A 20,828-nucleotide genomic window follows, 5' to 3' on the forward strand; every position below is an offset into this window, starting at 1 on the left:
ACACTCATCAAGGAAAATTTCAGCTCAAATGATTATACATAACTGAAAACAGCATCTTAACTGTAGGGACTGCTACCTGTATCACCTATAATTTAGAGAGCTAAATAAAATTGGCCTCATTTTTTCCAGAGCTAATAAGTGCTTAAAGTGCTTGCAGTGGAGATTATGGGTACTCAGTACACCTGATTATCAGGCTACTTTTATTTAGGAGCCTTACTTCACAAAACATTAGCTGTTTTGTCCAGGCAACCATCAGTCACGACCAGGACTTTGCATAGCATTTCTCTCAAATTTAAGAACACAGCTGCCAACTCACCCACAAATTAAGTTATTCACCCCCCAGCTAGCAGAAAATGTTTAATCATCAGAGAACATTGAGATCAGAACTTATTGCTATGCTGCCATTCCGACAATGCAGCACTCTCTGCAAGAGCATGAGGCAGAGACTCCCATCTGCGGAAGAGGTGGGTGCTCCCTGCATTCACACAATGGGTACTTGCTCATGTTAAGGGAAGAGGGAGGGGGTGGAGGAGGGAGAGAGACGAGAACTCTCAGAGCTGCAGACACAAAACAAAAAGATCACAGGAGCAGGCTGATGCCTCTCCCAGCAAGTCCCATCACTTACCAGGTAGATGGCTCCACTGAACAGCAGAAGTTGAGAGGGTCAGATCAGTCCATCCTATTAATTCAGTGGGCTCTTGGGGAAGATCATGATAGATCCAGGAGCTATCCTAGGGCACAGAGAGAGCTGTAGCATTACAATTTCTGCAGCTCATCTTAGACCAAGAAAAAGGGGGTACGTCTCTCCTCAGGAGACAATGTATGTGTGAGTGGGGGGACAGAAGGCAGAGAAGCAGGGATAGGGTTGTTCTGCAGCACAGGAGCAGTTTGACCAATCAAGTTGCTCCTATCCCAAAACCAAGAAAATTCAATCATCCCCCTCCCCCACAACTACACACACATTTTCTAAAAAATCAAATTAATGCAACATGAGATTTTAGAACATATGACCAATTTAATCCCTGGTGCAATTCCATTGGTTTTGGAATTACATCAACAATGAATCTGGCCCATAATCAGGCAATTCAAAAGTATTGTTTCCAGCGCAACCTTCAATCCCCCACACTGAACACACCGTGTAGTAAGACATGCATTTAACACCATTCTCAGTAATACAAAATACTAAATATGTGCAACGGTGCTCGGTGTTACAATTGGTCTCGGAAACAAAGCTCTGAATGTCCCGACTTTGGCGCATTTAAGATCTCAATAATAATATTATATGCATTTTTTTGAATAATAAAAGGATTGTAATCATCAGAGGTGTTTAGAATCTACAACTCTTATGAAAGCCATTGGGGATTTGAATGCTCAAACTCTCAGTAGGCCAATAAAACGACATCCTATGCAAAAGACGATTTATTTTAATCTAGGGTTGTGCAATCAAACCTTTGAATTATAAAACTGAGCCCATAATTCACAGCTCCTTATTATTTATTATATATATGGACCTAAGAGGTGTCCCATCACTCTTTAAGAAATAATTTTGAAGTTTATGTTTACAGTATACAAAGAATTTATATTTAGGGGTTAAAAGCAAATATCACAGTATCAAGACAAAATGAACCATTGAAAGCTGGGAAACGGCATATACCACTGACTTCTATCATTAACCAGCTACGTTCTAGTTGGTTTGTAACATTACACAGCAAATATTTGAACATTTTTGTATTGATCACGAAAGTTAAAAATATTTTACAATAAAATATGTACAAATAAATTAGATACAGCATAGATTATCATTTTATGTGGATTGTTCTAAACATAGTATCTTTATTATAAAGACAATAATTTACAAGAACATTATTATGCATGTGCATGTATATATAGATACACACACAAAAACAAACATATATACTTTAATTAAATGGGTATTTTACTGTGTGATATATTCAAGATATTTTTAAAAAATAAAACTCTGTGCTCAGGTCTAACACCTAATTGGCATAAATAGTTTACCATAACAAGATAAAAGACTGCAATGTAACATCTCGTATCAAATGCAAAAAGATAAGAGTATCTCACATAGCTTAAAAATGAAGCAGCTATATTGAAAAAAGATTTGAAATGTTTTCGTTCATAGTGTATCAAGAGATTTTATAGTTTTCTGGTTAGAGCAATAAGAGTTACAAGTATAAAAGGGAGTGATCAGCGTCTCGCATGTTAACACTAGATGGCCTCTGTTCTGCTTTTTTTACACTAATACTTTCTGGTTTATAAAGTTTACCTTGGTCAACTGACCAAATTTCAGGTGCTGAGTCCTCACCCATACAGACATCTGACAAGGTTTCTATTTTGGACCAATTATGGTCTTTTTTGGTAGTAAGATCTATTAAGAAACTTCTCCAGTGAGCATTCCGGTCATGGATCTAGGGGGAAAAAACCAAAGATTACAGAGGAAAGAAAAGTTTCTGAAGAATAATTTAAAACAATTGATTTTACTTTTATTAACCATGTTCAAAATGGAATAGGGTTGATTTTAACATTCCAATGCTGCACTGGGATGGGCGAAGGAGTTAGCTGGGCTCTGAAATGTGAGAATGATTCTACATTACTAACTCTGTTCCAGGTCCACTGCCATGCCACAGTGTTGGCAGAAACTGAGCACACAGGTGAATGCTAGACTTGACCAAGGGAAAGTTCTGATTTCCTCCCCAAAGAGGTCACTTCAAGGACCCAAATGGCGTTCTAGCGATCTTGCTCGCAGTCCAATTTATCACCGGGAGCTGTGTGCCCTATCAAAACTCTGAGAATGCATCTGAAGTTTCAAGAAATGGTAAGACCCTATATCTTGTATCTACAGTATGAGGGCTAAGCCACTTTCCACCGCACTTGTGATCAGAGCCCTGCAACCTGACCCAATCCCAACGGAACCTGATCACAAGGGCTGGGTCCGCATCAGGTGGGAAAACAACCGGACGGTCTCTGGCTGGGGTGGGCTCTCCTCCTCCTGCCTGTGGCAGCTGCGTGCCCTGCTCCTGCCGGCCACTGCCACCTCGCTGCTCTGCGTGTGCTACAGTCACAGAGTGAGTGTGCCAAAGAGTGGCAGTGACTCTCATTCCATAGCGCACCCAGCACAGTGGGGGGCAGCAGCCAACAGGCCGTGCAGCACGTGCAGCTGCCACTGTGCCAGCCCCTCCGGCAGGAGGTGACGGTGATGCTGACTCAGGTTCACAGGAAGGATTGGGGTCAGGTTGGGTCTGAGGCTCAGGTTGGGTGGGCTTGGGTCTGCAGACCTCTAATTGTGATTTAAAAAACAACAACAGCTATAGCAGCATCCTCTTTACATTGGCTACGTTCTTGTCTTTCCTCATGTTTCATTTCCTCTATGATTAGATTTTCCTGTTTAAAAATAACTGGATAGAATTGGATTTTAAGACCAGTTTGGTTGTCAGGCCTGGGAATTGGTACGTCATCTGGGAGTTAGCGTTTCTCTTCCTCAATCTAACAGCTCAGAAATACATCTTTAGATTGCAAACTCTATGGGGCAGAGACTTTGTACAGTACCTATCACAACAGGGCTCTGGTCCATGACTGGGGCACCTAGGTGCTACAACTCTATAAATAATAGGTCTGTCAATTAATCGCAGTTAACTCAACCAATTACCGCAAATCATCTCCTCTGGAATGGTGGTTGAAGCATGAAGGGGCATACAAACGTTAGCATACCTGGCATGTAAATACCTTGCAATGCCAGCTGCAGGAGTGCCATGCAAACATCTGTTCTCACTTTTAGGTGCCATTGTAAACAAGAAGCGGGCAGCATTATCTCCCATAAATGTAAATAAACTTGTTTGTCTTAGCAACTGGCTGAACAAGAAGTAGGACTGAGTGGACTTGTAGGCGCTAAAGCTTTACATTGTTTTATTTTTGAGTGCAGTTATGTAACAAAATAATTCTCTATTTGTAAGTTACAAGAAATACTATTTCTTTTATCTTTTTTACAGTGCAAATATTTGTAATAAAAAATAGTAATATAAAATCAGCACTGTACACTTTGTATTCCGTGTTGTAATTGAAATCAATATATTTGAAAATGTAGAACACCCAAAAATATTTATAACACATTTAAATTGGTATTCAATTATTGTTTAACAATGCAATTAAAACTGCAATAAATCGCAACTATTTTCTTAAATCTCACAATTAATTGCGATTATTTTTTGTAATTGTTTGATAACCCTAATAAATAATATTAAAAGCCTGATGTAATTGTAAATTAGCACCCTAATCCTCCCCCTCATCCTATCAGGATTTATTTTTCATAAGGAATCAAAATGGAAGCATCAACTCTAATCCCTAGTAAATTAAAAAAAAAAAAAAATCAGCTGCAGAAATGTAGCTCCCCACTCCTTCACCCCTAATTAAACCTCTGTACCGCAGTTTAATTGCTACAAAGGCAGCAGAGAGGCAACGTACCGATACGTGTCTCCGTAAGGTGGACATGTCTGTGAAGGTTCTCTCACAAGCCCTGCACTTGTATGGTTTTTCACCGGTGTGAATACGTTGGTGACGCCTGAGAGCTCCTTGCTGAGTAAATGTTTTTCCGCACTGTTCGCAGAAATATGGACGTGTCTCTGCAAATGAACAAAACCCACAACCGCTGAAGATCAGTCCTTTTGGGCCTGATCCTGCAGACGCATCGGTACATGCTTGACTTTACTTAGGTGAGTAACAGGACTATTTATGTGAGCAATGCTGGATTAAAGCACTTGCAGAACAGCCCTGGCTCCCACAATTACATGAATATTTCTAGCCCCGCTGGTTGTGAAGAAAAGCTTGAAAACGTGACCCAAGTGAAATTGATCCAGCAGGGTCTGCCTGAGTCTCCAGAGGGAGGTGTAACAGCCAATAGAACCAGGGAGGTAGCTACCTGGCCCCATCCTCCCTAGCAAAGCAGATCAGGCCCTTCTGCCCCCCCCCCCAAGATCTCTTTCTGGGGGATGCTACCCTGCTACTGGCTCCTGCCACCAGTCCACCCTCTGCTAGGGTATGGCCACGGAGGATGGGCATTTGGGGGGGTGTCCGGGGCTCTGGATTGCTTTAATCAGGCTCTGCAAATAATTAAAGTTAAGAATGTTGCTAAGTGTTTGCAGGATAAAGGTCTTCGAAAAAGAATTTCCAAACAATGAGTCAAACTGCATTTGGCCCAATGTAACTAACTACCATACATTGTATCAAGGAGGCAATGGAAGGTATATTTGTTATTTTTTAAATACTGTATGAAATTTTTTTCCTTTACAAAAAATATGAGTGTAGGGGAAAGGTTGCGGAAGCTTGGCGAGGAGCTAAGTGGCGGACCGAGTATGTGACTGAATGCGAGTGGAAGATGCAGGCTGTGCAGCTGAAGGCCGTGCAATGAACCTTGTCCGGCAAATCCTGCCAAAATGTAGTTTAGTAAAGTTCAGCATGTTTTTGTCTGTAAACAAGTCAGCTTATATAATATGTATGATGCAATGAATGTTGCCAGCTGTTGACCCCATGTAACCTTGAGATAAATGCGGGGGGATGTAGCATTGCAGCGGACTCCCTTCAGTGGAGTCCTGCCTGGCCAGCTGTCCCGGACGGTCAGAGATCCCCCGCAGCCTCTCCGCACGCCTCAGGGACTCCCCGCGCAGCTTGGAGTGTAAGTTCTTCCCTCAGTAAAGCCTTGCTTTTTACTCTCAGGCACTGAGTGTCATTCTTTTGCTGGTATCACGGCCCCCCTTGCGGGCACAATGAGTAAGTATGAACTCTGGCTCCAAATCACTCCCCCTCTCACTATACTTATGTAGCCCATCAAAAAGATTGTTGAGTTAAAGGCTAACGCCCCTTTTGCAAACAATTTCAGATCCAAACTTCCACCGGTATCTACTCATCTACTGCCAAAAACAACATCTGTTTGCTTTGTTACCTGCATGAACATTACTGTGTTGGGCTAGCGAGGCTCTCAGTCCAAACGTTTTCCCACAAACATCACATTTATAGGGCTTAGCTCCCATGTGGCATCGCTTATGGCATTTTAAGTATTCATTGGTGGCAAAATGTTTTCCACACACGTCACATTTAAAGAGACGCTCTCCTGTAAAAAAACAAAAGACATTCTGAATTCTCTTACCAGTTACTTCCGTAACCTCTTCCTGGCCAAGTCCAATGTTTTGTTGTTTTTTGTCCATGCTTATCCTCCTGCTCCCTTTGACACATTTGATCAGTCCTTTCTCCTGGACTATCATTAATCTTTTGATTTCCATGAGTCTGTGCTCTCTTGGTTTTCAACTGGCTTCCCGTCCACCATGCTTTGTTGGCATCTCTCAGGGCTCTGAATCCTTTTTTTCCTCTTCACCGTATCCCTATATGACCTCATTAAGAAAATAAGAACGGCCATACTGGGTCAGACCAATGGTCCATCTAGCCCAGTATCCTGTCTTCCAACAGTGGCCAATGCCAGGTGCTTCCGAGGGAATGAACAGAACAGGCAATCATTGAGTGTTCCATCCCATCGTCCATGCCCCCCTGCCCATTCTGTCCAATAGCCCTTGATGGACCTATCTTCCATGAATTTATCTAATTCTTTTTTGAACCCTGTTATGATTTTGGCCTTCATAACATCCCCTGGCAAAGGGTTCCACAGGTTGACTGTGTGTTGTGTGAAGAAATTCTTCCCTTTGTTTTAAACTTGCGGCCTATTAATTTCATTGGGTGACCCCTAGGTCTTGTGTTATGCAAAGGAGAAAGTAACATTTCCTTATTCACTTTTTCCACACCAGTCAAGATTTCATAGGCCTCTACCATATCCCCCTTAGTTGTCTCTTTTCCAAACTGAAAAATCCCACTCTTTTTAATCTCTTCTCATATGGAAGCTGTTCCATACCCCTAATCATTTTTGCTGTCCTTCTCTGTACCTTTTCCAATTCTAATATATCTTTTTTGAGATGGGGCGACCAGATCTGCATGCAGTATTCAAGGTGTGGGCGTACCATGGATTTATATAGAGACATTATGATATTTTCTGTCTTACCATCTATCGCTTTCCTAATGGTTCCTAACATTCTGTTAGCTTTTTTGACTGTCACTGCACATTGAGCGAATATTTTCAGAGAACTATCCACAATGACTCCAAGATCTCTTTCTTGAGAGGTAACAGCTAATTTAGATCCCATCATTTTGTATGTACAGTAGAACCTCAGAGTTATGAACACCTCGGGAATAGAGTCTGTTCGTAACTCTGAACAAAACATTATGGTTCTTTCAAAAGTTTACAACTGAACATTGACTTAATGCAGCTTTGAAACTTTATTATACAGAAGAAAAATGCTTTTAACCATCTGGCTGGTGAGTCTTGCCCACATGCTCAGGGTTTAGCTGATTGCCATATTTGGGGTCGGGAAGGAATTTTCCTCCAGGGCAGACTGGCAGAGGCCCTGGGGGTTTTTCGCCTTCCTCTGCAGTGTGGGGCACGGGTCACTTGCTGGAAGATTCTCTGCATCTTGAAGTCTTTAAACCATGATTTGAGGACTTCAATGGCTCAGACACAGGTTTGATATAGGAGTGGGTGAGTGAGATTCTGTGGCCTGCGAAGTGCAGGAGGTCAGACTAGATGATCATAATGGTCCCTTCTGACCTTAAAGTCTATGATTCTATGATCTTAATTTAAACGAAACAAGCACAGAAACAGTTTCCTTACCTTGCCAAATCTTTTTTTTTTTAACTTTCCCTTTTTTTAAGTAGTTTACATTTATCACAGTACCGTATTGTATTTGTTGGTTTTTTATCCGTGTCTACTGCTGCTGCTGCTGTACTTCTGGTTCCAAATGAGGGCTGTGGTTGACTGGTCAGTTTGTAACTCTGGTGTTCGTAACTCTGAGGCTCTACTGTATAGTTGGCATTATGTTTTCTAGTGTGCATTACTTGGCAGATGAAATTCAATGTTGATAAATGCAATTTTGTTGCCCAGTCATCCAGTTTTGTGAGATCCCTTTGCAGCTCTTCGCAGTGTGCTTTGGAGTTAACTATTTACTCACTTAGCCTCAGTTGCCATTTCTATGCAGATGACTCCCAAAATCCATCTCTCTATCCCAATCTCTTTCTTCAGTCTTGCATCTCTGATGTCCAGGTACCCAAATGGCCCTCTTCATCTGAGTACCTCCCGTGAGTTAAAAATATAACGTGCACTTCTCTGCCCCCATCTATTCCCTGCTGCCAAGAGGCTGAGGAATTTAGATGATTTCTTTTCTACTGGGATGTCCTGCAGACAACTTGTATTCAACCTGACCAAATAAAAGGGTGAGACTGGTACAGGGCGAGGCCCACGGTGTTTAATTCCTACCTGTATGTGTCCTCTTGTGACCATTTAGTTTGCCTTTGTCAGCAAAGCAAGCTCCGCAGTCCTCACAAATATATGGCTTTTCTCCTGTATGAGACCTACAGGCAATGAAACACAGAGAGATATTGAGAAAACACAGCTAGACAGGCAGTGCCTAATTTGTAATGGAAGAGGTGCCAGGGCACAAGCAATTTTTTTTCCCTTTCATAACTGAGGCAGCGAGCCCGGAGGTGTCAGGGCTATGAACCACCAAGCTTAGATGTGCCAGGGCTCAGCCCTGGCAAGCCCCAGCACAAATTAAGCACTGTAGACAGGGGGGTTTAAAATAGCATTTCCTCTTGAAATTAATTTCCTGTACTGTGGATGTTATGGTCCTGGAGAGTTTGCCTAGATTTTCTATGTGGGAGTTGGCATAAATGTGTTCAGCTCAGCAAGGAAATTGAAGGTTTGCATGCATATTACATCAAAGGTGCATGTAGACCCCAAGGTGTACTGTTGCAATGAATGACCCTATCTGATGCTTGGGATTTTGCATGAATAGAGTGGGGGGAAGAGGAGAGCCTAGAGAATCCTTGGCAAAAACATTTATACTCCTCAGATCGAGTAAGTCGGTGTAGCTTCATTAATCTGAAGGAACTCGGCTGACTCACACCGGCTCAGGATCATTCCCTTACAATGCCTTAAAGAGGAGCATGCAAGATTTCCCTCTGGCTGTTCCTTTCTTTTTCTTCCTTCATGCCTCAACAGCAGCATCAGCCCTAAAACCCTGTGGCCACAAGGACTGACAACCCAACTATATTGTCCTATACTGGCTGCTAGACGATACACCAGAGTGATGAACACAATATCCTACTCCTCTGAGAAGCTCCCGATACTGATCAACTCCTTGTGTGAGTATATGTATGCTCTTGCTGTGATCCAGCCAGGAACTGATAAAGCCAGGGGTTATTTCAAATAAAAGGGCTGCTTGCCTATCTTAGCAGGTGAATGAGGTAAAGGAGAGAGAACAACAGTGAGTGCAGACAGACAAGAGCAGGTGACCTGACGAAGAGCTCTGTGTGGTTTGAAAGCTTGTCTCTCACCCCCACAGAAGTTGGTCCAATAAAATATTGCCTCATCCACCTGACTTTCTAATATCCTGGGGCCAACATGTCTACAATTACACTACATAAAACATGTGGTTCCTAGACATTTACACAAACATATTACTTTAGTTTATCATCAAGACTGTATTTGTCTTTGGAAGGAAAAAAAACCTCAAGTGTATCAGGTATCGATGACTTCACTATTGATAAGTGTGACAAACATACTGGGGCAGATACTGTGCTGGTATAAACTGGCACCACTCCACTGAAGAAAGACTTGGTCCCATTGATCTCAATTTAAATACTGGCTTTTCAAAAATTCTACTTTAGTTCTAGTGATCTTGGACCTCACTGATGGGTCTGCTATTTCCAAACAGCAGAGAAGAGCCAGAACTTACAAAAGACTGGCGGCTGCTGCTTTGGTGGTGGTAACGACAATGTGGATGTGTTTTCTTTCTTTAGGCTAGCAGCAGATCTCTCCAGGCTTCTACAGTGTGTCCTGGGCTATCATTCTCAACGTGTGTAAATCACACAAACTGATTTGCACCCAGCTGTGAGGTAGGGCAGTGCTATTGTCCCCATTTTACAGGTGGGGAACTGAGGCACAGAGAGACTAAATGACATGCCCAAGGTCACACACAAAGTCTGTGACAGAGAAGGGGATTGAACCTGGGTCTCCTAAATTTGAGACCAGTGCCCTAGCCACTGGGTAATCCTTCCTCTCTTGCCATTTTTTACACTAGCTGAGGATCTGGCTCAATCTTATTTGGAAGTAATCCTTATTTGCTTGCCTATGTATGAATGGTACTGCTATGTTTTAAGTCTTTCCCAAAGGTGAGGTAATGACCCTGGAGTAGACAAACAACTTTACATAAATAAAAGAACTAAACTTCGTTAATCATTGATATTACAGGCCAACATAAATCCCAGCATTCCTCTATTACATGGATACTGCAGAAATAGACTGGGGGACACTGGGTCGTCCAAGGGAAGGAGTGCTGAAGCAGGGTGCATGCAGGGTTCAGTAACGGGAGAAGCGGGACTGTAGGCTGACCTGGTGTGGATCTTAAGCTGTGACGGCTGTGCAAATTTTGAATGACAAATGCTACATTCGTAGGGTTTTTCCCCTGTATGTGTCCGCATGTGAAACACCAATGCAGTTCGAGAGCTCAGAATCTTCCCACAGACCGAACACAGTGGGCGCTTCACTCTCCCTTCATGCTTCCGCATATAATGTGTCCTCACGTCTCTCTTTCTTTTAAACGTAGCATTGCAGATGGTGCAGGCAAACTGCCTTTCTTCAGTGTGGACACATGCTCTGTGCTCTTTCCAGCTGTTGTAGCTAGCAAATGACTTGCTACAGATATCACACTGATAGACTTTACCGGGCAAGGACTGATGAACATCTTTGCAGTGATCCACATATTTTTTCCGAGATACAAACTGCTCATCACATTTATCGCATGTTATAACATAGGCAGACTTCTTAGTTACCCGGGCCTTATTTACCTTCTTTATTTTAAAGTCTTCACCCGATTCATTTTCTTCAGCATCTTTATCATTAGAGGAGTCATCGTCGTCATCCGTACTAACATCCTCGTTATCTTTACTACCATCTGCTTCAGAATAAACTGCATCGTAATCTCCCTCCTCTTCCCCCTTCACATTTGTTTCTTCTTCATCCTCATCCCCCTCTTCATTTTCGTCTTCTCTGTTAGCTTCAGCTTCATCATATTGCCCCTTCCTTTCTTCCCCTTCATTGCTGCAATCCACTTGTGCATTAGATGAGCTCCCTGGTTCTTCCTCGTAGTCCATGGCTTCTTTGCTCCTGGTAGCTTTTCGCAACCCAGTATCTGATGCCCCATCCCATCTTTCTTTGCTAATATTTGTTTCACAGTATGTTGCATCTGGTCTATCTGCAGGTGGAACTACCATCCAGTAGACTGGCATAAGCTTCCTGTCTTGCCCAGCTTCATGTCTTTTTCTGTTAAAAACAGAACACAACCATAGTAGAGTTAAACACCTGGTTTTATATGCATGCACACTGAAGGAATCGGGTTTCTCATATTCATTTTAATGTTGCCTTTCACAAACTAGTAGAACATCTAGAACAAGAGAGCAAGGAAATATTGCAGAAAGGTGAGACCAGATAATTAACGATAACTGAAGTGTCTTATGCAAGTTATTCTGTAGAAGCATTACTTAAACTGTTGGGTATCCTTGCTTTCACAGCTAGCAATGGCTATTACACTGAGGGACTGGCAGAAGTTTAAAAGCAGTAGGTCCTCAGGAAAGGACCCTTTCTAAAGCGAACTTGTGTGTTACCTGATTAATATCATGAGAGACTGTAAATGCAGTCTAACAAATGGGTTCTTACAAATACAATTTGAGATCCTCTTGCTTTACTTTTAATTAAATTAAGAATAATAAATACTAAATGGCATACTTTTAAATATCTACTGCATCTGACCCTTAGTACCTCCTTAAAGAAGCACATTATATTTGCTACATTTGACCCTGAAACACTTTGTGTGTGATTGGTTTCAGAGTAGCAGCCGTGTTAGTCTGTATCCGCAAAAAGAACAGGAGTACTTGTGGCACCTTAGAGACTAACAAATTTATTAGAGCATAAGCTTTCGTGGGCTACAGCCCACTTCTTCGGATGCATAGAATGGAACATATATTGAGGAGATGTATGTGTGTATATATATCTCCTCAATATATGTTCCATTCTATACATCCGAAGAAGTGGGCTGTAGCCCACGAAAGCTTATGCTCTAATAAATTTGTTAGTCTCTAAGGTGCCACAAGTACTCCTGTTCTTTTTGTGTGTGATTCTTAAACAACAAAACCGATGTTTTGCTTTAATTGAAAGGTTAAGAATTTCATTGTAGGCAATATATGATTTCCCCATAATGCAAAGGCACTATTCAGCTCTAAGGCCTGGTCCCCACTAAGCCCCCACTTCGGACTAAGGTACGCAAATTCAGCTACGTTAATAACGTAGCTGAATTCGAAGTACCTTAGTCCGAACTTACCGCGGGTCCAGACGCGGCAGGCAGGCTCCCCCGTTGATGCCGCGTACTCCTCTCGCCGAGCTGGAGTACCGGCGTCGACGGCGAGCACTTCCGGGATCGATTTATCGCGTCTAAACCAGACGCGATAAATCGATCCCAGAACATCGATTGCCCGCCGCCGGACCGTCTGGTAAGTGTAGACGTACCCTAAGATACATGGAAGAAATTCCCAATGTTTTCACACGGGACATGCACATGGGAAGGTGGATAAGAAGGCAGAACTGGGATTCATCACTTCAGTGTAATCTTGAGTTCCCTGTTACAATACAGTGACTATGGAAAGATATGCAGTGTTTGGTTTTTAAACAAATTAGAAATGTCATTGAATGGGCAAAATTTATGCAACGACATGCCTGCTTTGTGCATGCAATTATACAAAGCAAATCTGTTAACTGTTTGTGCAGATAGTCGATTATGGTAATCTGTCTTTTTAATAGAGTTACTACAGTACTTAGCACAACAGAATCCCAATACTTAACTAGAACCCTTAGGCACTATCATAATACAAATAAACAAGAACATAAACATTTTCTTAAAAAAATACTAGCAGGTTGCAACATCTCTATTTGTATAAACTGCAGCACCAACAGTCTTCTTATAATTTAGGGCCAGATACAGATACCCTTATGAACACTGAGATAAGTGTATCAACATCTGTCTCAAAGAAATAGGTAATCCTGCACAGTCTATGTTTGAACTGTTAACAACCACAAATTTAAAACAAATTGTCTGGGAGATTTCTGCATGAGATCGATCTGCTCTCCCTCTGCAGGTGACAATAAGATAACACAGAAAATGAAACAGAGTGCCACACTGCATTCTTTTGAAAGATTACAGTTTGTGTGCTGGGCACAGGAAAGACTGATACTGTGTAACTGCAAATGCTTTAAGAGTCTGGAATTATCTGCTCATCCTGCTATTGTGGATTTCACTCCCACTGTACTACTTCATTTATTTTTCTACTCCTATCTCTTCAGTCTGCATTTTCCTAAAATTTAGCCTCACTCAACCCTCCTCTTTGAGCTCACTGTCTATACTATACAGAACCTAATTCTTTTAGTCAATCACACTTCTCTCCCTGAGTACCTCTTGTTTCTTTCTCACTATACACATCAGTGTCACACAAAAGTCTTTGCATGCAGATTTTCTTTAGAAACAGATGGATGGTATCTTTTTACATATGTAATCTCATGAGGGGATTCTTTAAAGTGTCAACATTATTGATTTATTAAATGCATTAATAAAATTTAAGAAATAATTATATATATATAGGGATAAAACTATTCTTTGTAGTTGCATTAGCTAGGATAAAGTTACAGGGGCCAATAATCCTCATGCTTGAGTGGAAGCATGGTCTTGTGGTGAAGGTGCTGGATTGGACTCGGAAGATCTGGGTTCAAGGCCTAGACCTGCTACAGGCTTCTTGTGTCATCATGGGCAATTTCTGTGTGTCCTAGTTCCCTGTGGGGAAAATAATACAGCAGGGTGGATTTGATTTAAATCACTAGTCAGGAAGATTCGATTTAATCATGGTTTTCTATATAAAAGTGCATTCTTGTTGGTTGTTATAACCTTAATACATCTTCTTCACAACTCAGAGATAGATGTAGGTTTCATTTTTAGATGGTACACACAATGCATTTTTAAAGTGATTTATTTTGAAAAAAATTCAGATTAGTTTTACAGCTATATCAGAAAATGAATGATTGTTTGGTTATTTCATTTACCAAAGGTAATTGAAGCAGATATTTATGTAGTCATTGGGAGGTGAACTATCTCCAATTCAACAGGCTAATCATCAGACCAGTTTCCTACCTGGAGGCTGCTCTAATTTATGCCTGTGGCTCCAATATGGGTTAAGGCAGTCAGATAATGGGAGTATAGGGATATACCCCCTATACATCCACAGGGGGCACAGTGAAGTAGGAGCCGTAACAATGGCATGGTCTCAACAAAGGATTGCTCCATACTGGAGCCATCCTCTTATTGGCAACTATTACAGTTTTAGGGCTGCTTTGAGTTGACTCCAACACAGCAGACCTGGGCCCATGATTTCAACTATACAGGACTCAAGGGGAGAGAAAAATAAAAACGTATATATTTAAATACCTCTCATATGATCTAACATTTCTTCTCCATATTTAATAGTGCCAATATCTCAGGACCTCCCAAACATGTACATCACTTGGCCTTTTCCCTGGCTGGGGAAGCAGAGGACTCCAGAGGGAGCCAGAAAAGAGGAATCAGTTCAGGACTCAGGAGGGCTGTAACAGCTGAAAGTCAGGAATTTTGTCCTGGGCCAATGGGAATTCTACATTTATGCTGTCATAAAAATTAAATTCTGTCTCTGTTTGCAGATCTGGAGACGTCTGTGAAATTTTACTGATTTGTTTCTAGTCAGTCAGTGCGGAAAAGGCCTGTGTGAATGCCCACACTACCTAGACACAGCCGGCAGGGCATAGGATCAAATAAAAATAGATTTGTGATCACCCAGTTAGCCGAGTCTAGTTCATTTTTAACACATCACAGTTCTCCCAGGCTCATGTTTAAAACCCAAAGGCTGAGACATTCAAAGCCACTAAAGGGGATTTAGCTACACAACTCCCAATAATTTCAATGCATTTAAATCCCCTGCATGGCTTTGAAAATATCAGCCCAGTGCTGTTGCAAACGGATAATATCCTGACTCAGAGCCCACTGTAGTCAATGGAAAGACTCCTATTGCCTTCCAAGGGCCCAAAGAACCTAGCTCTGAAGCAATCAGGATCTTGAAAATACCCCTCTCTCAATGCCCAGACACACACACATACAAAATGCTGTACCTTACATGGGTATTGTAAGCAGACCTCTGAGCAAAGCTGGCTGGGCAGCGTTCACACTTATAAGGTTTCTCTCCAGTGTGGGTTCGAATGTGAACTGTCAGGCCGCATTTGGAGCTGATAACCTTGTTGCAGTATGGACACGCCTGGGGATTCCTTTTCTTTTCATGCACCCTCCGGATATGGTCATTTATATCCTTCGGGCGCTTGAACCTCTTCTCACAAAACACGCAGGGGAAGCGTCGCTCGTCATTGTGAACCGTGAGGCGGTGCTGCCTGAGGTTCTGGCGATTCGAGAAGAGCTGGTCGCACATATTGCAGCTGTGTTTGAGCACTATGTTGATGTCGTGTTCCAGCTCCATGTGCGACTGATAGTGTTTGATGAAATGGAATGACTGGTTACACTTCTCACACGTGTACATTTGTGGCAAGACTTTTGATACGTTGCGAGGTGATTTCCTACGTTCGGTTTTACTGGGGAGCTCAGAAATTAAACTATTTTCATCCTCCTCCTGGCCAGGAAGCACACTTTTAATCACTATGCAGGTTTCCTTTGAGTTTGACTGGTTTAGGGCACAATGGCTTGTCTTATTTTCCTCTGGGTTGACTGTATCCATGCTAATCATCTCACCTGTCTCTATTTTGTTCTGTTTGTCTGACTTTACCATCCCAGCTTTTGACTCTGGAAGATCTGTCCCACCTTTATTGGGATTTGCAGGTTGTCCATCAACAATCTCGTAGTCTGGTAGCAATTTTCTGCATTCCTGGCTGTCCCAAAATTTTCTCTTCATGGATGTCACCCCAATTTGGGAAGAATCATTCCCTTCAATGTCTTCTGCTTGCTGGACACGAGCGCACTGGGACCCACCATTTTCACATATCTGACCTTTCAAATGGACACTCAAATCTAAGGCTTTTCTACCCTCTGCCTTCATTTCTTCACAAATGTCAAGCAAATCCTTGCACTCGAGTCTCTCGGCTACCTCCTTCATCCGATGCAACTTTTCTGCGTCAATCTCTACTTCTGCAGTGTAGACAAATTCCAGAAAGGAGGTGAATTCTTCTGTGTAAATGTCCTGTAGAGTCACGGTGCAATTCTTAGCATCCAACATCTCACCGTGAAGAAAAAGCCCTTTAAAATAATTGCTGGAAGCAGCCAAGACTGCCTTATGAACCAGAAACTCCTCCTGGATCCCGAGGTGCTCCGTATGGACCCTCACATCACAGAGGTGACCGAACTGATAGAGCGAATGCAGCGCCCTCAGAAGGTTGGAAGCAGCAACTTTGGATTTCATTAGAATTTTCTTCTTCTCCATCCTGCCAGAAAAAAAAACAAAAACCAAGGGAGTCCATTAGAGCACATCTCATCCACCTGCACCAATCATCTTCACATTCATCTTAACTGCAAAGTAGGCCATCACACTCACTCACACTAGTGACTGAGAGACTCCTTGGCCTTGCTCTCTTACCTTTTAATTCACAAAGCCTGACAAAGACGGTATGAGACCAAGGAACTAAATTATAAAACTTTTATACAGTGCTTTTCATCTGTAGATCCCAAAACACTTCACAAAGGAGGTTAAGTATCATTATCCCCATTTTACAAATGGACAAACTGAGGCACAGAGAGGAGACATAATTTGCCGAAGGTCACCTAGCAGGCCAGTGGCAGGTTGGGAACTGAGTCCCAATCCAGTGTTCTACCCAGTAGCCCACACTACCTGCACGACAGCAACAGATAGTTAAATCTTTGTTGAGCAGAGAGTCTAGTGGGTTTTTAATGAGCATACCCAGGCTTGTAGGTTAATGGTGCGAGTGTGTGAGGTTCTACTGTTTGCAACACTTAAATTGTATGGATATTACTTACAGAAATATATAGAACATGCAAGAAAATAAAGACACAGATCTGGTTTAAAATTTTGGAAATGTTGACAGTATTTTGGCAAAAAAAACCATTGAGAACTTCTTGCTGGTTTTCATTCAGCCTAGAGGGATTGAAATTTTGTGATGAAAATTTTCAAACATTTTTCACAAAAAAAATCTGCATTTTTCTAACTATCTCTAGACATGTCTAAATATTATGACAGTAAGACAGAAGCTTGATGGCTCTGTGGCTTTTCTGCCTCTAGACACACAAAACACTAACACTGCATCTTAAACTATAAACCCTAAGGGGCAAAGACAGTCTTTTTGTGTGTGTTTGTACAGGTCCCAGCAAAATGGTGCCATGATACTGACTTCGGCCTTTGGAAGACACCATAAATGTTTACTAATATCAGATAAATGCATCAATTATAGTACTGGATATCATTATTACTCTGGAATAAGTTATTGATCTAATAGGTTATGTCAATTCCACTAGCCCCATATGACCCGATTAGTACTCCTCACCCTGAAGAGTTTTATTCATAGGAAGTTATAGACACCCACCTTCTGGTGCCCAATCTGAGAGATGTGATAAGATGGGGTTCACCGATCTTTGAGGCATATTTAGATATAGGTCCAGACAGATCATGCCAAGTCATTTCAAAACTAAGTGATGAAAATGCTAAAACAGTCACTACATTACCTAGGACATTAGTAAGGGATTCATAGCTAGGAACTGATTTTGATCACTACGTTATCCATTTAGTACCTCCAAGGTATATCCCGTAGCTTTGAACAACTCTGGTAGCACAAGGTAATATCCCAATTCTGATATACTTACTCACACTGAGCAGTACTGTACTCCACTATTAGTGCCAATGCAGTCATTAAGACTATTCTTGGAGTAAGGAACTGTTCAGTGTAAGTGTTTCAGAATCTACCCCTAAACTGGCAAACCTTTATGAGCCAAAATGTCTATATAGTGGGTAGTTACCCACTATTCCTCATAACCTTTAGCCTACTATGGTATGCTGAGAGTCAATATAATTCATGGAGTAAACTAAACTGCCCGAGTTTGTTTGGCATATGTTCCCTTATAGTGCTAGGAAAACAATAGCTTTAGGTTGGTGTCTCGTAACAGGTATAGGTCTTCCCTTGCTACAAATCTTATCCGTACAGAGTAGGTACACTCCAAATTCTTTACCCAGGTACCTTTTAGTTAGTACAGGGGGTCTTAGTAGTATAATGTAGTACGGTGATGTTAAATACCCAGCCGGAGGACCAGATCTAACCTATTGGATGTACTTATGTGGCTTTAGAGTACATTTCTAGCCCTTCTGGATGCAAAATTAACCTCCCAAATGCAAAACAATTAGAAATCAATGATGCACTGCTGTCTTCCTGAGTCTGCAGACAGCCTGAAACAACAACTTGGAGGTGTGAACTCCTTTGCTCCAATTCATCTCATAGTGATGTTAACTTGAGAGCATAACAGTGACACATTAAATAGTTAATTTATATAATTATATGATAATTTTATTGTATGATATGAGGAACAGGGTGGAAGTGAAGCCAATAGGAAGGAACTGGCTTTTGCTGTAGGGAAGGATATGCAGAGAAAAGACAAGAGGGAAAAGTTGAGAGAAACAGAAAGAAAGATAGAGAAGGAAAAGAAACAAGGCAGATACAGTGGGTGTCCTAAGAGTAAGTTCGTTTTCACACTGAACGATTGATGAACGTGGCTTTAATAAGAACAATAAACTAAAAATTTAGTTACTAAATCAAGGCCTGATTCCACCCTTGATCTTTGTGGGGATCTTCCACTGACAGCACTGGGAGATCCACTATAGATTGAGGGGAGTATGGAATCCTAAATGAATGCCCCAACCATAACTAAAAAGATATTTGGCGCACTCCAAAAATGAGTTTGACACTCCTGGTCTAGTAGACTAAAAAGTCTTATTATTTAATGTGTGTTTACCTAAACCGTGTAACTTATTTACAAATAAATTTTAGAACCTAGAGAGGAGGACTAGGCAAAGCAAATAGCTGGAGTGGCTTTCTCTTGTTTGTTGGCTCCGTTTTACAGGATGCAAAAGCTAGATGGTGCAGTTACTTTAACCTTGATGTTGGAGTGTTTGCTTCTCAGCCCAGTAGTAACAATGGGCATTAAATTACATCAAGTTTTACTTTTGTGCCTTATGTGAATTACATGTTTGACATGACATGAAGTATACTATTAGTGTATATAAAATGTGCAAATAAGAGGTCAAACTTGCCTTCAACATACTGTCCCATGATGCATAAACATCGATATACACCATAATGAATGGGTTTGAATAACAAGCTTAAAAGCTAAGCTAATGCAATAAAAACAGCCATAGTTAAAACACATTTTAATCTGCAAGGCATAAATAATTCATGATTTGTGACTTCTAAAATAATGGTAACGCACTGTATATATTTCCTGGCTGCTATGTATTCCAGGATTTCTTAGCGACTCGTGACCAACTATATTTTTCCAGGGAACACATTTTTAAGGATGGGATAGGATTTTATTAGGGATTTCTGTTAGAAAAACAATGATAATAAGCAACCTGGAATACTTCCGAACACTCCATGCCATTAATTTTGATTTAATTTAAGGCTCAATCCTGCTAACACTTATGCATGAGTAACTTTACTCATGTGAACGGTCCCATCGAAATCAATGGAATTACAGCTGTTGGGAAAGCTACAAACTGTGCATGTCTGTAGGACTGGATCCTTATTCATCAACCTGATTTGAAACAGAAAAAAATATGCTCCTCCATACCAGTGAATTTTAAAGAAGGTTTATTTAGAGAAGAGGGAAGCAAAATACCTTTGTTAAAGGAAAGTACTTTTCAGAAGAGTAAAAAGATGTGCGTGTATATTGGAATATGTCACCAAAGGCAGAAATTGACCCATTTGTTAGCTTAATCTTAGTCCTACCAGCACAAGATTGTTCATACACAGATTTCTAGAAATGTCCAGTAAACAACACAGCAAAAGGCACATTTTTAATTCTTCAGAGCAAAGATAGTCTCTTCCTATGCATTTGTACAGCAACCCAATCCTTCCTGGGGCTTTTGGGTACTACTGTAATTCCAGTAAATACTGATTATTACTTAACATTTATATTGCAGTAGCTCCTAGAGCTATATATGTGCACCCATGTAGCTCTTTGAGGCAGTGACATTCTTTAGCAAAGAATAAGTAGTTTCAAGATGCCTACAGTTCCGCCACTGAATTGGGCTTTGGGATGAAATTCGGCAACTATTTTCAGTCAACGACAATGAGCTTTGGGTAAAACTAAAAAATGCCAGTGGATTCCAGAGAAGTCTCAGTTTTGACAATATATGAACACAACTTTATTTCCTGTTATTAAATTCACAAAAGGAAGGAAATTGTCAAGTAATTGATCTGGTTTAATGGTATCGGCATTGGTGGGGGCAAAGAAGGGTTACAATTAAATTCATAGCATTGCTTCTTTTTATGTCGTCATATGATCTGGTGGTCCCTTCTGGCCTTAAACTCTGTGACACTGACTATTGGACTGTAAATTCACTATATATTCGTTTGATGAAAAGGGCATCTT

The 20,828-nt window shown here is 41.2% G+C and overlaps 2 protein-coding genes across 2 annotated transcripts; both read right to left on the reverse strand.

Moving 5' to 3' along the window:
- Positions 1-1,955: 1,955 nt before the first annotated feature.
- Positions 1,956-15,452, reverse strand: LOC135876640 (GDNF-inducible zinc finger protein 1-like). The gene is made up of 6 exons (XM_065401919.1): positions 15,347-15,452; positions 10,502-11,431; positions 8,366-8,460; positions 5,954-6,121; positions 4,480-4,637; positions 1,956-2,429 (listed from the first exon to the last, which is right to left on the reverse strand). Exons 2-6 carry the CDS (start codon positions 11,395-11,397, stop codon positions 2,187-2,189), a joined length of 1,560 nt encoding a protein of 519 aa, XP_065257991.1. The 5' UTR covers positions 11,398-11,431; positions 15,347-15,452; the 3' UTR covers positions 1,956-2,186.
- On the reverse strand, positions 15,310-16,659 carry LOC135876321 (GDNF-inducible zinc finger protein 1-like). Its single transcript, XM_065401497.1, has one exon. The coding sequence runs from the start codon at positions 16,657-16,659 to the stop codon at positions 15,310-15,312; it is 1,350 nt and encodes a 449-aa protein (XP_065257569.1).
- Between the last annotated feature and the right edge of the window lie 4,169 nt (positions 16,660-20,828).

The sequence above is a fragment of the Emys orbicularis genome, chromosome 3 (genome assembly GCF_028017835.1).
Source record: "Emys orbicularis isolate rEmyOrb1 chromosome 3, rEmyOrb1.hap1, whole genome shotgun sequence".
NCBI lineage: Eukaryota > Metazoa > Chordata > Testudines > Emydidae > Emys > Emys orbicularis.

Excerpts from the sequence above, each read along its gene's own strand:
- LOC135876640 (XM_065401919.1), bottom strand. The coding sequence starts at position 11,397 with ATGCCAGTCTACTGGATGGTAGTTCCACCTGCAGATAGACCAGATGCA. Across the intron at positions 8,461-10,501 it reads CAGCTTAAGATCCACACCAG|GTCTCATACAGGAGAAAAGC; the intron begins GTCAGCCTACAG and ends CATTGCCTGTAG. Across the intron at positions 4,638-5,953 it reads ACACAGTAATGTTCATGCAG|AGACACGTCCATATTTCTGC; the intron begins GTAACAAAGCAA and ends GTTCATTTGCAG.
- LOC135876321 (XM_065401497.1), bottom strand. The coding sequence starts at position 16,659 with ATGGAGAAGAAGAAAATTCTAATGAAATCCAAAGTTGCTGCTTCCAAC.